The following is a 16,111-nucleotide window of genomic DNA, read 5'->3' on the forward strand; positions in this document are numbered from 1 at the left end:
AGAAAACTGAAGATGGAGTTTGATAAATGTGTGAAAATTTAAAGTTGTCACTGAATTTAAAAAGTCATGAAAGTATTTATTTCTACCTATGTATGAATAAGGTTTATGCAGTATTATAACTTCTTAAAACTTTTAAAAATTAGATGATGATGATGATGATAATGATTAAAGTGGTGTGTGTGTGTGTGTGTGTGTGTGTGTGTGTGTGTGTGTGTGTGTGTGTGATTTGTGTTTGAGGAATTGGCTCTTCTACCTTTACCTGGGTTTCAGATATTAATTAACATTGACAGCCTAGAGGGGTAAATATCACTATCTTCTAAGTTGTTTCTCTGGCCCCAGTATTGAACTTCAGCACAGTGGGAAGCAACATGGGAAGGTATGCTATCTTAGCAATTCAATAAAACTCTCTCTGGGTTAATATTTATTCCCCTTATGATGTATTACAGCTTTGTAACCTAGATTCAGAATGAGAACTTCTGGGAGTTGCTTTTTGCTTTGCTTCTTACCAGCTGCACAGGCTTGGGTGGGTCACTGCTCTCCAGTTTTCATTTTTTTTTTTTTTTTATGAAATAGAAGGAGTAAATACTATTCCTCCTGCCTGACTCAAGGGAAAACTATGCAACACACCAGAAAATAAAGGGAGGCCATGTTGATGGAGAACTTACACTGAAAAGGCCTTAAGTCACTTTTTTTTCTATCTATTGTCTTCTTCCGTGTTCCATCTAAAGCTATACATTGAGTAGCGGTTTCTGTGCATTCATTCAAGTGCAGCCACTGTAGAGCAGAGAGATTGCCGGGGTTGTTTAATTCATAAACCTGTTTTCACAGGGAAGAACCCAGACGTGAACCGTAAACTACGAGACTCTACTAGTAAAAAAATGAAATGATGTGTATGTCTCTTTATGTTCCTCCTGTCATCTGCATTCTATTTTTCTTTCCTATTCCCTTGCCTTTCTTTCTTCTCCTGTCTTGCTTCGACAGTGGGTAACAAGTGCTGTCGTAGTTTGCCCTGATTCACGTGATTCACTCTAGTAATGTTCCGTATGGCTAAAGAACAGATCAGAAATTAAGAAAGATAATGGTCACAGTGCAGGCCAGCCCACAGTCAATATCTGACTGTCTTTGGTAATTCACAGGGTATTTCTGAGATAATTTCCTAAATACTATAACTATATTAGTTAGAGCGACTCTGTATGCTCTTTGGGAGTAAGACATGTACATAAATAACTGTAATGTGAGCAAAGAGTCATCACATGTAAGAAGAAAGATATGAAATACAAGGAACATACAGAGGAGGAAATAAATTAATACTAGAGGAAAGGTACTGGTGTTCACAGCAATGTCAACTAAGGCTTGCGCTTGACTCTTTCTAAGGCGCCAGAATAACCCAGTATGTTGTCACTCACAGCAAGAAGGGGCTGGGCAGAATGAAGAGTTAAAGGACAGACAGTCAGACTTGGGAACAGAGTAAAAATAAGTGTGGCTCCCCCTCCCCCTCCTTCTGATTCCCTCTGAAGAATTTAATCCCTTTGAGCTTCATAGCGCTAAAGAATATTTACTGTAAAAGCATACATACCCTTAGATGCCTAGAGGGAGGCAGAGGGGGAACTTCTCACTTTTCACAGATGTTGATTTCAAGTTCCCACCTGGTAAGGGCCTGGGGGCCTGAGCTTAAAGATGCAGGTCAGAACCTGGAGAGGCAAATAGAACCACCCACAGGACCCAGCAACGGGATTATAAAACCTCTAAAACTTTTTCCAGTGACTAAATAAACATTTCTTCATCTATTTGCACTTTCTTTCTTTTCTTCCTGTTTACTGAAATTTGGAAAGAGCCACAGAAAGCCCTGACTCCATAAAGGTCCCATCCATAAAAATCATTTTTTTAACCTACAAACTAAATTATATTATAACCAGCTTCTGGTTTCTATGTGTTTGATTTAGCAACAGCCAAGGGTGGACAATAAGAAAGATTTTTAAACCGTGAGTAATGAAAATAATAAATGACATGCTTTCTAGATTAAATTCTGGCTTTCTTCCAGAACACCCTAGAAATACATTCAAAATGAGCAGAGAACCGCACAGCACTTGAACCTCAGAGCCCAGGCAGAATTCCATGTGAGGCTGCTCTGAAGACCACGTTTAGATTCATTTCACTCCATTTTGCAGACCCACACATCTCCAAAACACACACACACACACACACACACACACACACACACACACACACACACACATACACACACGAATGTTATTTCAGAAGGCTAATAAATACTACTCACAAACAAGGCTGGAAAGGGTGGAGAGTGGAATGGGGTTGGGAGTGGGGAGACAAACCCTTCAGTGACGATCTTTTCGGGGGAGAAAAAAACAAATAAGAGAAAATTCAAATCAAGTTACTCCACTAGAAGACAAAAGCAGTTTGGAATGTTAGGCGGATGCAAAAGGAATAAAGCAAACGTGGAGGGGGGAAAAGGAGGCCGATAAAGTTTCTGGCTACAATACAAGAGACGTATCATTACCATATGATCTAATGTGGGTGTCAGCTGGCTGTGCTCATTGAGTGAAACCTTCGTTTCTCACTGGGCTATGGAGTAGAAGCTGGAGGTTCGCAACCTAGTGCCAGAGAGCAGCACCCTCCTCCTTTCCACACCTGCAAACTCTTTTGCTGGGGCTGAATATTTAGTGTAATTACATCTCAGCTCTGAGGGCTCCCGTGGCAAATACCCGGATTAAAAGGTATGGCTTTCAATAATTGTCCTGAACTCTGCTATAGGCTCATAAAACTTCCGTCAAGTGGAGGGCAGGGAAAAAATACCTAGTGAGAGAAAGAAACGAGAAAGAAGTTGTGCTAAACTTTTAATAATCTTGATGCAACATTAGAAACAAGAGTTGCTTGAAAACAGAAGCACTCGGTAAAATAATTACTTGAATGCATTGTTTTAGTGCTTTCTCTTTTATTCTTGCAAAGATGCTTATTAAAAACCTGTAACAACACCACGACTGTCTATACTGATGTTTTTGCATTTGTACTGATGAAACGCTTCACTCTTTATGATCTGCTAACAGAAAAACAATCTAAACTACTCTACTACTTGTGCCTAGGTTAGCTATTTAAAGATTTATTCCCGTCCTGGATTCTTGCATACTTCACAATCCTTTAAAACCTCAGCAAGTGAACAGGTCTAGTTATAGAGATATAATGTCTGTTTCTGCAACACCAGAAATGAATAGGAATTATTACCAGAGAGGTGGAAAGCAACACTGAAAATGTTTATTATGTTTAAGATCTGAGGTAGTAGAGCCTCATACTTTCTTGGATATAAATAAATGTTCCTGTCAATATATTCAATGCAAATGAAACTTTCTGAAGAGATGCGTTGACTGTGAGGTGAGGGTGGGGGTTGATTCTCATTTTAATGGTAAGCAGAGTAAAGAGACTAGTTAAGTACACCCCAGTAATCTCAATGTCTATGGCTTCCCCCCCCCCCCTGTTGCTGTTTATTTTACCAGGAAAAGAAAGAAAAGAAAAGAAAAACAAAATTTGAGTTTTATAGTAGCTCTTATTTATGAACAAATGTTACTTTTATTGCTTTTCTGTTAATTATTTCTATGGTTACCAGAGTTTTGAATTCAACAAATACTGGGGGGTTTAAATTTTGTTCTGTATTTACAGATTCTTTTGATACTTAAATGTTAAGTTTTAGCTTTGAAACAACCACCAAAAGTATAAACGTGTTTATACAAAAGTTAATCTGGACGACATGGCTAATTAAACAGGGGCCAGAAGTATTACTTTTGATGAGAGATTTCTAAACTACAGCAACCATTATTAGTGAGAGTGGCTTTGCAAATATTGGAGAGCAACAGTTTCCATGAGATGTAAAAAGTGTGTTACCTCTGTTACAGCCTCTTTGTTTGTATAAGAACAACCTCTTTCTGCTGTTCTATTTGCTATTTACCACAAAAGGAAAAACAAAAACAAAGACAAACACTGAAGAAATCGTGAGGACCCTTGGCAAATATTAATTGCTCTAGCATGCTGGAACTTTGAGTATTCTAAAAAAAATATAAAAGAATATCATGGGAAATTTGAATAAAACTTACAGGCATGCTTTTCTTCTCTAGGATAATGGAGTTAACACACACACACACACACAAGGAGAGAGAGAGAGAGAGAGAGAGAGAGAGAGAGAGAGAGAGAGAGAGAGAGAGAGAGAGAGAGAGAGAGAAGCAAATAGCTGAGGTGGCATGCAGTCTAACTGTATCCAGCTTTAATCTAAGGGAAGATTGTGCAGAGAATTTGCACTATTTTAACAAGGGTAAACAAACATAAATGATGAGTGGTCCTCTGAGCCAGTGCTCAACATTTCCTTTTTTGGGTTGTTAGAGAAGCCACCAGGCATTTCTGCTCTGGCGAATGGATTATCAAGAGACATCTGCACTAACTCTCCTTCCCCTTTATTAAAGCTGAGATTACTTTGATTCATTTTCTTTTCTCCTAAAATTATTACAAGGCATTAAATATGCAAGGCCAGCAAACTTGTGGTAAACCATAAACATTGCATTTTAATGTGAAACAGTTAGGAGGCTTCTCCTTTACAGCAATCCAAGAAAACTTCTTGCCAAAACAATAACCTCCCTTTAAGAGAGACCCAGGAATTCAGTGGGAATGGGCTGCTAGAGAACGCTTGGTATTGAACTCAGGGCAGTTGAGTGAATCACAATCTTTATGAGCTTTTTAATTGAAAATCACGGTCCTGTATGGTGTGTGCTGTTTTAGACACACTCCAGTATTAAATGTGAACTAAGAATGAAAAGGGGATTTTTTTTTTAAATGACAAACCATTTGTTTCTTTCCTAGTGGATCTGGCTAAAGCTTCTAGGATATGTATTCTGTATCTCTTCAAAGATGCTGTTTTCTTATTTGGTAACGATGATGGCAAAGTGTGACTCAAACAACATTTTATTTGTATTTGCAGAGGTGCAGCTATACAAAAGTAAACGTATAATTCTAAGTTGAGATCATGAATCTAAAAGTAACACCCGCAATATGCTTGGGGATTGCTTATAGAGCTGCAAAAGGATATTAAGCCATACCATCTCAAAAATAGACTGCTTGATCTCCATCTAAGCAAATGTACTTTGTTATTTAGACTGGTCATTTGGAGTTATTTAATTTATATCCAAATAACTTGACACTTGCTGTAAATACACACTTGGTGTTTTAAAGCATCAGACCTATTTGGTTTCTTGGAACAAATAGAATACACTGTATTGTTAATAAACTGATGTTCAGCTGAGTCATTCGTGTTCAAAATATTGTGCAAGGCATGGGTACAGAACATGGAATAATAAGACACGCCCTGAGGGAGAACATCCGCTAACGTGGGGACAGAATGAACACACAAAACACATTATAATATGTGATAAGTTCATTAAAAGAGGTCAGAGCCGCGTGCTTGGGATCACAGAAGAGGCAAAGAGCAGTACCCTGCTTGGAAGAGTCGGGACATACAGGAGGGAACCCCAGAATCTCACATAGTCTCTAAAGTTCCTCGGAAGATAGGTAAGCAAAATGGCAAGGGGGTCTGAGTGTCAGGGTTGAAGTCTATTCTTGAGAGGAGAGAAGATGCAGAGAAATGTAGCTTTCAGTATCAACAGATCAGAGAACCCGGTTGTCGTAGACAAGTCATGAGATGTCAACCAATGGTGACAGTAGAACCAAGTAGGGTTAAGCTGAAGTTTTAGACAATGACCTGGGCAGCACTGTGGAAGACGGTCTGGAATAAAAGAAATGTTCAGGACAGAAATGAGTAGGAGTCTCTTACAACAATAACGGTGAGGGACCCTAGACCAAGGAAAACTCAGGAGGATCAGTAGGAATGGGAGACGTCTCACTGTGTAGACAGAGACTTATTTGATTGTGGTATGGCACTGTTGAGTGAGCATGGAAAATACCAAGATGATTTCTTAGTCAAAAGCAACTGGCCAGGGATGTGCCACCTCATCATAATTCAGGTCCCAAGAAGAGACAAGCAATTTAGTCCTGTTTGGATGGCTACTAGTAAGCAAAGTCTTTACATGTGCTTGTAATCACCTTTACCACCTTTCAAAGACTTTTGAATGCCTGACTTCTGCATAACCAAGTGTTATTTTCTATATTTTTCTCTGTACTCACTCTGCTATGAGCTATTATGTAAGAAATACTACGTGAATTAAGTGGCAACCTTACTCCCGAACCTTTTGCTTTGTTCCAGGCTGTTCCAGGTCCCCAGGCTGTTGCACATACATGCGATAACCATGAAGGCGACTCTCATCTTGCTCCTTCTAGCACACGTCTCTTGGGCTGGACCCTTTGAACAGAGAGGCTTGTTCGACTTCATGCTGGAAGATGAGGCTTCCGGCGCCGCAGAAACGGAAGATTCTGGTCTTCCTCCTGATCTACCACACCTGGAACCCATGGGGCCTGTGTGTCCCTTCCGCTGCCAATGTCATCTTCGAGTGGTCCAGTGTTCCGATCTGGGTGAGTCAGGCCAACCTCGTGCCTCTTCTTTGTTCACAGAAGTGGATTCTCTGAGTGTTTGGTATTTTCAGGATTTATCTCTGTGATTCCTGAAGCAAGAGACAGCGCCACCTAACGAGGAGTAAGGAAAGCAGTCAAGGGCAGAGAGAAGGAACACTGAGGCTAGGATTCCTTTTGCTTTTTCTCCACACCGCACCCCATTCCCACCCCCAGGCCCGTCTTAAGTCAGTTCCATCAACTCTAAAGCTTGCAATGAATCACTTAAAAATGAAGTCTTTCTGACTTTAACAGACCTCCTTTTGCAAAGTAAAATGTCTACCAATGCCTCATCTTAGAGTCTGTTTCCAGGGTTTCTTTGTTATTGTTGTTTTTGTTTTTTCAATTCATGATTTGTTTTCTTCAGATGTTAGATATGAGGAAAGCCCCTTTACTCTTTACAGGGCCCAGGCACCAAAGATTAAACATTACTCACTTGCCAAATATGCAGTTATCAGAAGCAAAACGAGTTGGATTGTGCAACAGGAATTTATTTTCCAGATACATAAATACTCCCTTTATCCTCTGGTCTTGGTTTTCTTCTTACCTTTGGCAGTTGGTAGCCCAGATGATTATGGTCTTTAGAAAATTTCAAAAGAAATAACTACAACTACAGTACAATGTAAATATACGATATAATCTTGGCACATAAAACTCTAGACTAATACATTAAAGACAGCCGACTTATGCTTTTAAAAGAAAAAAAATGGCCTGGAATTCCAAGAGCCACATGCTTAGAAGATAAATCTTCAGAAAGTTTGAAGGCTCAGCAGTTGGGCCAAAGGTCAATGGACTTGGTTCCCATGGCAGCTGCTTTTCCTTTCTTCTCCTTTGCTTGTATATTTTCTTAGAGTAAAGGGGAGAAATGATCATGGGACTTCCCTTTTGCTATGTGTCTTTCCTCATGGAAGGAATATCACAACAGAACAAGGTGATTCTTTGAGAAGCTCCATATTTATTCCGGGCAATTTGCTAGCCATATTTTGCAGAGAAATGACCTCTAATAATAAGCAAAGGAATGCACAAATGAAGGAGCTCAGAAAAAAACATAAAATGATTCAACATCAGTAACTGAGAAACATTTATCTCTGTCTTCTTCTGTGCTCACACAAACTGTACCCCGCTTTAAAGCTCTAGTGAGAGTGTATACGAATGCTTCCCGAAGTCTACAGATAGTTCATTGATCCATTACACCCTATGATGGATCAGTGGTATTTTAGGGGTGGGAATGTGAATTATTATCAGTTTCCATAGCTAAAGTTTTCCATAGGATTATCCTTGGAGGAGTTTTTAATGAGGCAGAGGAGGTACAATGTCCACTCTTTAGTCAATATAACCTATATACTATAGAATATGAGCAGACATTTTCAATTTAAATGCTTGACTCCATGTTTTCCACTAAGGGTTATTTGTGCTGATGTTAAACAATATTGATTCTTAAACTGTCCTTTCAGAGACAAGAAATTAAAATTGAGAGACTAAAGCCCTGTCATTTGTCTTTGAGGTGATGTAAACGCTTCTGGAAGATGCATGGAACGTTTGGCCCTAGCTATCATTACAGGGTACCATCACTATGTTCTTATCTAGGGCACAGAGGCCTGAGAAAGTAAACATGAAGTGGCCATAGATAGTGGCCAAATTCTTTTGCAGATTCTGTTGCAATTCAGTTTTTGAGCTGAACCAGAAGCTCGGGTGAGAACCACAGCTTCTCTTCTATCTTTATCGGATAAAGAACATTTTATTGAAAAATCAAGCAGCCAGTGTAGTCTTAACTAATTAAGAAGCCCAGTTGTTATTTTTAAGACAGGAAACAGAAAGTACAACTCGTTCCTTTTATATTTACTCTTAATAAATATATGATTTTGTAAAATGTGGATACTATGTAATATTTTGGTACACATATACATTGAGTGAGTTGTAAGCCTGTTAAACATGCCCATCTTCTCAAATATTTAGTGCTACACCATGAAGAACTCTTTTCCAAATCCTTTCCTCTAGCATTCTGAAATATATAGTACATTGTAGCTATCTAGAGTTGCCTGACTGTGTACCCTCCTGCAAAACATCCTTCTCTAACTGAACTTAGTAACCATGGATCATCAGACTTTCCTCAGTAACCCATTCTGCCCAGCTCCTGGTCATCACCATTCTACCCTCAACTTCTGTAAGATCAGCTTGCTTATATTCCACACATGAGTGAGATCACTCAATACCTGTCTTTCTATTCCTTGCTTGTTTCACTGAACATAGCTCTCCAATTTAATTCATGTTGCAAAAGACAGGATTTCACAAATATTAATGAGCAGTAGTCCCTTGCATATGTGCATCACAATTTTTCTAACATCACTTAATGCATACTAGACATAGTATTGTAACACATTTCAAAGCTTTGACCTAGAAAATGGAACAACAGAAGTGACAGATAGTCTCCACAATGGGAAAACGTAACTGCTAGCTGTACAATTGTAATTTTTTTCCAGAACATATAAGGAACTCCAAAAATTCACTACCAAGAAAGTAAACAAGACTGAGACTAAATATGTTGGTACTGAGGCTGTGCCTAGAAAGCCAGTCTCAGGGACTCCAGACAACTCCGGCTCAGACACCATAGCAGCAGCACAGACCGCTATTCATAAGACTGAGTCTTGGGGAATCCAGTCCAGACTAGACTTCTATGACCTTTAGTCCTGTTAATATTTGGTTACAAATGAATGAGAGACCCTCATTGAGAGCAAGCTTCCTGATCCCTTGCCAGATTTCTTGTTTGAGATCATAAACCAACTGAAAATGTTTAAAAGCTGCCATGTTTGAGGGACATTCATCAATGGTAACAGTTATGGTTTTTTTTTTTTTTTTTTGAGCAATAGAACTAAATACACATTTCTCAGAAGTGACCCATTAATACATGAAAAAAAATGCTAAAGATCACTCCTTATCAGGGAAATGCTAATCGAAACTCTATCACCTGCTAGCAGGAAGAGTGACTTACTTTATTGAGAATACTAGGGCTATCCAAAGCTTAGGAGGGTATCAAAAAGGGGAGCCCTTGAACTCTGTAGGAAAGAAATAAAAAGGAGTATAGCCATAATGGAAGGCAGTATCGAGGGTCCTCAAAGAAATAAAAGTAACACAGTACTTTCTATCTGTCCTACTCCTGGCCATGAGCTAGAGAGGCACCTTTATACGCATGTTCACTGTAGCCCCATACAGGGCCACGAAACACACACAGAGCAGCTAACAAAAAGTATGGAGGTGAAATTATTGGTTTCAAACTTATTACATTATCTTTACTCATTTCAAGTGAAGGTTTAGATCCAATGATCAAATTCAAAATGAATTGTTTGTATTGGTTTTTGTCAATATCTGTCTATGAATGCATATGTTTCTCCATCTAGCAGCTCACAGTTTATACTTCTGCAAGAGAAATATGTACCATGCAAAGAAGTTATTACCCCTTTGTCAGGGCCATGTAAAACAGAGAGAACAAACAATCTTCTTCAGCTACAGATGTGACTATAGATGCCTTTAAATTGCAGTCAAAGAAAAGAGAGCCATTCATAGGTGGAAACAATGCACATGACAGAATTGATAGAGTCATTTAATAACTGAAAATTAGGACCAAAATGAAGATTCCTCCAGCCAGGAATTATTTGCCATAATACATTGAAGTAACAAGCAAACCTTGATGAAAATAGGATCTGGAGAGATTTTATAACGCAATGTGGCAGAAAAAAATTCAAGACTATACTGAAGAACTCTTCAGTATAGTATCACAAGGCAGCTTGGTGTTTTATTTGATAATGTCAGAAAGAAACCTGTGTATAGCCAAAACAACTTCATAATGGAAAACAAAACAAGTAAGCAAAAACAACAACAAAAACACTTCTCTGTTTACTCTGAATTTGCAGGTGAGCAAGCAAAGATTCTGAAAAGATAAGAGTGCATGCATTAGTCTGTGGTCTATAAGGAGTTTGAGCTCCAGGTATTACTGCTCCAGGGTGTGATGTGGATGCATATTTATAGAGGAAGGAGGATGAGGAAGCTCTCAGTGGTACTAGAATAAGAGCAATGGCTGGGAGGAGTTTCTCACAAAATATCCATGGTATGAACAAAAATGAATTTCTAGGGATGACTGTAGGTGCTCAGGGTGTGGTAGTGGTCACATGTGTGAATACCATACCAGAAACTTCTGGAGGGAGAAACTGGAGCATCTTAGTTATTGGTCTAGTTTAGCTCTGAGCTAGCTTGGAGACTTTACTTCTCTAGTCTTGTTTCTGTCTTCAGAAAAAAAGAGGATTCAGTTAGGTTACAAGTTACCCTCCCTGCTTTTTTTTTTTTTTTTTCTGGGACAAATAATTTTTTTTTTCTTTTAGACAAGTTCTCACTATTTAGCACTAGCTGGCCTGGATCAGATATGTAGACCAGGTTGTCCTTGAACTCAGAGACTCCCCTGTTTCTGCCTCCAAGTTTTGGGATTAAGTGTATCCACCATGAAACCCAGCCAAATAAACATTTTCTTTTCTCTTTAAAGAAAATCTGTCACTTCATACATTTAAAACAAAGCTTAAAAAGATAACACAATTTTTCAGCAGCTATCAATTCAGTTTGATGAGAAGGTATATTTGAAAGCAAGTAATAAAATAAAAGCAGAGAATGGTCTCAGAATTGTGTGTGTGTGTGTGTGTGTGTGTGTGTGTGTGTGTGTGTGTGTGTGTATGTGTGTTTATGTTGGTGTGTGTATGAACTTACATCAAAATTAGTCATATTAGCTTATTTATTTTTCTTATTTTAAGATAGTCTGCTAAAAACTTTATCATAGAGTATACACAAAACCACAGACCAGCTAACAATTAATGCTCTTTCCCTTTGGGACATTCTAAGAACTCATATTTTGGGTAATTTACCTATTATACTTTTCCTAGATCTTTGAATATGCTAATTAACAATATGCCACTTCATCTAGACATAAAATGTATAAAATTTTTGGGGGAATCTGGTATGAGAACAATTTTTTTCCCTTGGGAGTACAGATAAATTTGACCTAAAAATATCATATTTGAAGCCTGAAGGATTGTCTTTTAGCCATGCCCTTAACTAGACTTTGGTTCATGGCATTGAGCCCTTTCTGAAAGTCGCTGGGTGAAAGACACCACGGTGCTTTAAGTTTTAGCTTCTATCAAAAGCGTTTACAGACAGTTTAATATGTTATCAGCGTACGGCTGTGAAGGGAATAGTAGAACATAGTTTTGACTAAAATAATCTATGTAGTTCAAAGTAACAATGATAAACTGAGGGGCATTAAATGGGTATGAGTCCATCAGTCATTGAGAGCAGATACATAAGCATTATGATTTTTCTCACTATAGTGGGCCTCCAAGAGCTAATCTGCAAATATCAAAAGTCTGAGGGGGTATTTTTTTTAATTAAGAATTTTTAAAATTCATTTTACATAACCATCTAAGATCCCTCACCTCCCTCCTCCGGTCCCTCTAGCCTTCCCCTTCCAAGCCACGCCCCCATTCCCTTCTACAAAAAGGCAGGCCCAACCCCCTCATGCTTCAAGGTTGCAGGAGGTGTCCCATTATAGGTAGTGGGCTCAAAAAAGCCAGCTCATGCACCAGGGATGGATTATTATCCCACTGCCAGGGCGCCCCTCAAGCAGATCACACTACACAGTTGTCTTGCCATGCAGAGAGCCTGGTCTAGTCCCATGCAGGCTCCACAGCTGTTGATCTAAATTTCCTGAGTTCCTACTAGTCTGGTTCGCTGAGGGGGTGTTTTTTTTATGCTAAGTCTTCAGCTATATAAACTATATAAACTTAGGTCAAATAGTTTCTGCTTTAAAGTTCAAGGTTGACAACATGAATCAAAGGATCAGCCATTCAGAGATGGTGTTCTTTTCTTACACATGTGAGATTTCATGTCAACTTGACATTGTCCAAATGTTAAGACAGCCTCTAGAATTTTAGTTCTCAATTATACAAAAGTAAGCATAAATGGAAATTAAATCCCTAACAGAAAACAGAAAACCAGTAATAATGAGACATGGCACTCCATTCCAAATTAAAGGAAATCATGTCTTTTCGTGGTTGGATCACACTAATTATCAAAGATTTGGCAGAAGGCTACCTCCTCTAGTTGAATGCAATTAGCAAATTGACATTTCTGAAAATTGCGATGATTATGATTGCGGGGTACCCTCATTCATCCTCCTACAAGGTGGCTGTTTTGTAGTTTACTTCTCAGTATTGAAAACACTTCAGCCTTACATTTCCATGGGAACCATGTCTGTAATTAGTTCTATGTTTACAGAGCATATGATGTCAGCTGAGTAACAACTGCATTTGATACTGAACATTGTTAAGACACTGGTCACAGATATGAATCCTATTTCTGCCCCTTGTCATTGGAGTGGTGGTCTGTGGACAAGACCAACAAAAATAACAGTGAAAAAAAAAAGACCTCAGAAATAAGTTATTTTAAATTGATGTAAATTTCCATAGAAGAAATCATGAGATTTGAAATTTGATTGCCATGTGGTATCTGAGTCCATGCTCATTAAAAACTCAGAAATGAAGCGCTATCTGCCCAACATAGCAGTTATTATATTTGGTTGTAATCTTAGTTTTAATTGAAAACTGTACTGAGTTATATTTTTCATGAGTTTTATTTCCAAGTCTGTTGCTCCAGTTGTACATCCAGCCTCTAGTCAATGAAACCAAGAATTGTCAAATGAGTCAGAGATCATTAGTACTTCAAATTATATAATGAAGAAGAACTTGCTCCTATAAAAATATTAGAAATTTTGTTGCGGTTTATTAAAATATAGAGATTGACATTCTATGTAAGAATAGAATTTCCAGGGTATTTTTTTTGGAAATATGTTTTGTCATTGTGTGTGTGTGTGTGTGTGTGTGTGTGTGTGTGTGTGTGTGTGTGTGTGCAGGGGCATGCATATGTGCATACCTGTTTATATGAATTTGCATTGTATGTGTCTCAGTGTCCATGAATCCAAAAAAGACATTGGATTCACTGTAGCTGGAATTTACAGTCTGTTGTGATCTCTTGATATAGGTGGTGAAAAGCAAACCTAGATCCCCTGGAAAAGTAGTACACACTCTTAAACACTGAGCCATCTCTCTGGACTCAAATATCTAGTTTTTATTTTACATCCTATATTCCTTAAAATGGAAATAAAAAAATTTAACAAAATTGGTTAAGTGACTTGTGAAACATATTTTTGAAGACCAAGGACCACTTGGCTGTTAAGTGTCTATATTAATATATTGAAAATCTACATTCCAAAACAAAAGCTTCGAAAAATTAATTTCACAGTACACATACCACCAAATTTACCCCAATTCATACTACTATACCATAGATCTATTGGTTATAAAGTGACTATTAAAACTGATATCATCATGGCATTCCAATTAAAATGAAAAGAATTGCTCTTCCTAAAGCTTAGATTATTTTCACCGGACAAACAAGAACTTGATTACAAGTTCAACTAGCTAAGTTTAAATGTAAATCTGTGTCGTGTCAATGTCGGATGTATAAAAAAGAAGAAGGAACTTGGCTGGAGTACTCTATTGATAAAGTATTTGTATGGGTAGTACAGGTTTACAATGTGCTCCTATAAAACATTATAAAACATTTCTTAAGGTGCAACATGTAGTGGGTGATTTGAGAAACATCCTAAAAGAAACACAATTTTCCCTTATGCCAAAACCAATTCAATTATACAGGAAACATTTTCAGTTTATGACTAAGGAAAAAAAATCATGACTTGGTTGGGAGCCATTTTCAACTATAATATATATAAGTCTTGGAGGAAAATGTGTTACAGACAGACCTACCACTGAAACTTTAATTTCCTTGTAAACATATACTTTGTAAGTTGGAAGCAGTTGTAATTCCAGCACTTGGTATCCTGAGGCAGGAGGATTGCAAATGTAAGGGTAGCCTACACAGTAAAGTATTGTCTCAAAAACTTAAAACAAAACAAAACAAAACAAAAATCCACACTTTTGTGATTCTGTCGTTTGGAATTCCTTCACTTAGACTATGTATTCCTATTTCTTTTATGCTAGGTTTGGATAAAGTCCCCAAGGACCTTCCTCCTGACACAACATTGCTAGACCTGCAAAACAACAAAATCACTGAGATCAAAGATGGGGACTTTAAGAGCCTGAAGAATCTGCACGTAAGAACTATTTTATCTTTTCCGTGGTTATAAGATCAGGCTTGCATCATCTTTCCCAAACAAACCTACAGTAAGACCAAAACTAGATGAGGTAATAAAATAACCCACAGGTATGTTTTCAGATTCTCTTCATGGTGACGGTAAGTAACCAGAAGATGCTAAGCAGATACTAAAGTTGAAAAATCACTACTGTTTCTACATATAATCTCTATCTTCAGTACTTACTTCAAAAATCTTTATACATTAATCTCTGTCCATGTTTTCATGACTATTAAATATGTCTTGCTTTAAATAAACTGCATTTCACTCAGAATAAAACACAAAACACCTTGATGTTAGTGTTATTTTATGCTCTCATTCCTTTAGCTTTCTGTGATTCATTCTCTAAAGAGGCGTGAATAACCTTTGAAATTTTCTTGGGACCACTAGAGTAAGGAAGAATCATCCACACGTTGTTTAGTAAATGTATATCTACACATATGTGTAGTTATTACATTCTACTTTAGATTGTTCATGTTTGTGTGTTTTCATTTTCCTCTACTCTACTTTATTATCCAACATGATGATTGTCAAGAGTGTGTCAGAAAAGGGAAGACGCTTTCAAATGGGTTTCATGAGAACATTTCACAGAAACCTTGTTCATACAGCAGCTGGGAATCAGGAAGGGTCTGTGAAGCATTCGAATCTGAAGAACATAGCAGGTGTGAGAACTATGGGGCGCAGCACCAGAAAGCCTCACCTCTGACTTCTCACATTGTCTATGTTGCAGAATCTTCTTAGAGGATTGTAAAAGCACTAGGTTGAGGCAGAGGTCACCTTCCACAGTCACGGTGTAGTATACAAAACATCAAAGAATCGGCATCATTATAGTGGAGAGTGTGTCAGGATTAATTCAGTGTCAAGCTTCTTGAGGCCAACCTTTGCAAGGTCATCTACAGAGGCCACAGGAGTCACTTATCAGTTTTTCAGTCTGACTCTTGTGGGGTAAGTATGATTCCTCTCAAACTATCAGTGCACAGTTAACATATGTAAGCCAGATACCAATGTCTAAAGTATATTGCACTGTGAAAATCTCAGTCTCTGTCCTCCATTGCAGAGCAGCTATTGAAGTATTACGTATGATCCTTAATGAGCAAATCAAGATGGCCTTAACAAACAAGAGAGGGACAGTCATGGGTAGAAGGAATATGACTGATGTGTCCTCAACACAAGTGATAGAGATGTCAATGTCTACATTGAATAGAAGGTGACATAACATATTTGAGAGGCCTCAATGAGGAAGAGGGATTACAATTACTTCTGTCAATAATGAGACAACAAAATTGTCCTAGTGGGAAGAAACTT

The 16,111-nt window shown here is 38.1% G+C and overlaps 1 protein-coding gene across 2 annotated transcripts in view; it reads left to right on the forward strand.

Annotated features, from left to right (window-relative positions):
* Positions 1 to 2,278: 2,278 nt before the first annotated feature.
* Dcn (decorin) overlaps positions 2,279 to 16,111 on the forward strand; it is a 33,605-nt gene continuing 19,772 nt past the window's right edge. The window contains exons 1-3 of one of the 2 annotated variants that reach the window (XM_006989034.4): positions 2,279 to 2,738; positions 6,260 to 6,525; positions 14,655 to 14,767. In XM_006989034.4, the coding sequence (XP_006989096.2) occupies positions 6,303 to 6,525; positions 14,655 to 14,767 (336 nt within the window). In that variant the 5' untranslated portion in view covers positions 2,279 to 2,738; positions 6,260 to 6,302. Of the gene's footprint in view, positions 2,739 to 5,429; positions 5,569 to 6,259; positions 6,526 to 14,654; positions 14,768 to 16,111 lie in introns of those variants that run through there. The other variant, XM_006989035.4, reaches the window with a different exon arrangement.

This window comes from Peromyscus maniculatus, chromosome 18, assembly GCF_049852395.1.
Source record: "Peromyscus maniculatus bairdii isolate BWxNUB_F1_BW_parent chromosome 18, HU_Pman_BW_mat_3.1, whole genome shotgun sequence".
In the NCBI taxonomy this organism is placed as follows: domain Eukaryota; kingdom Metazoa; phylum Chordata; class Mammalia; order Rodentia; family Cricetidae; genus Peromyscus; species Peromyscus maniculatus.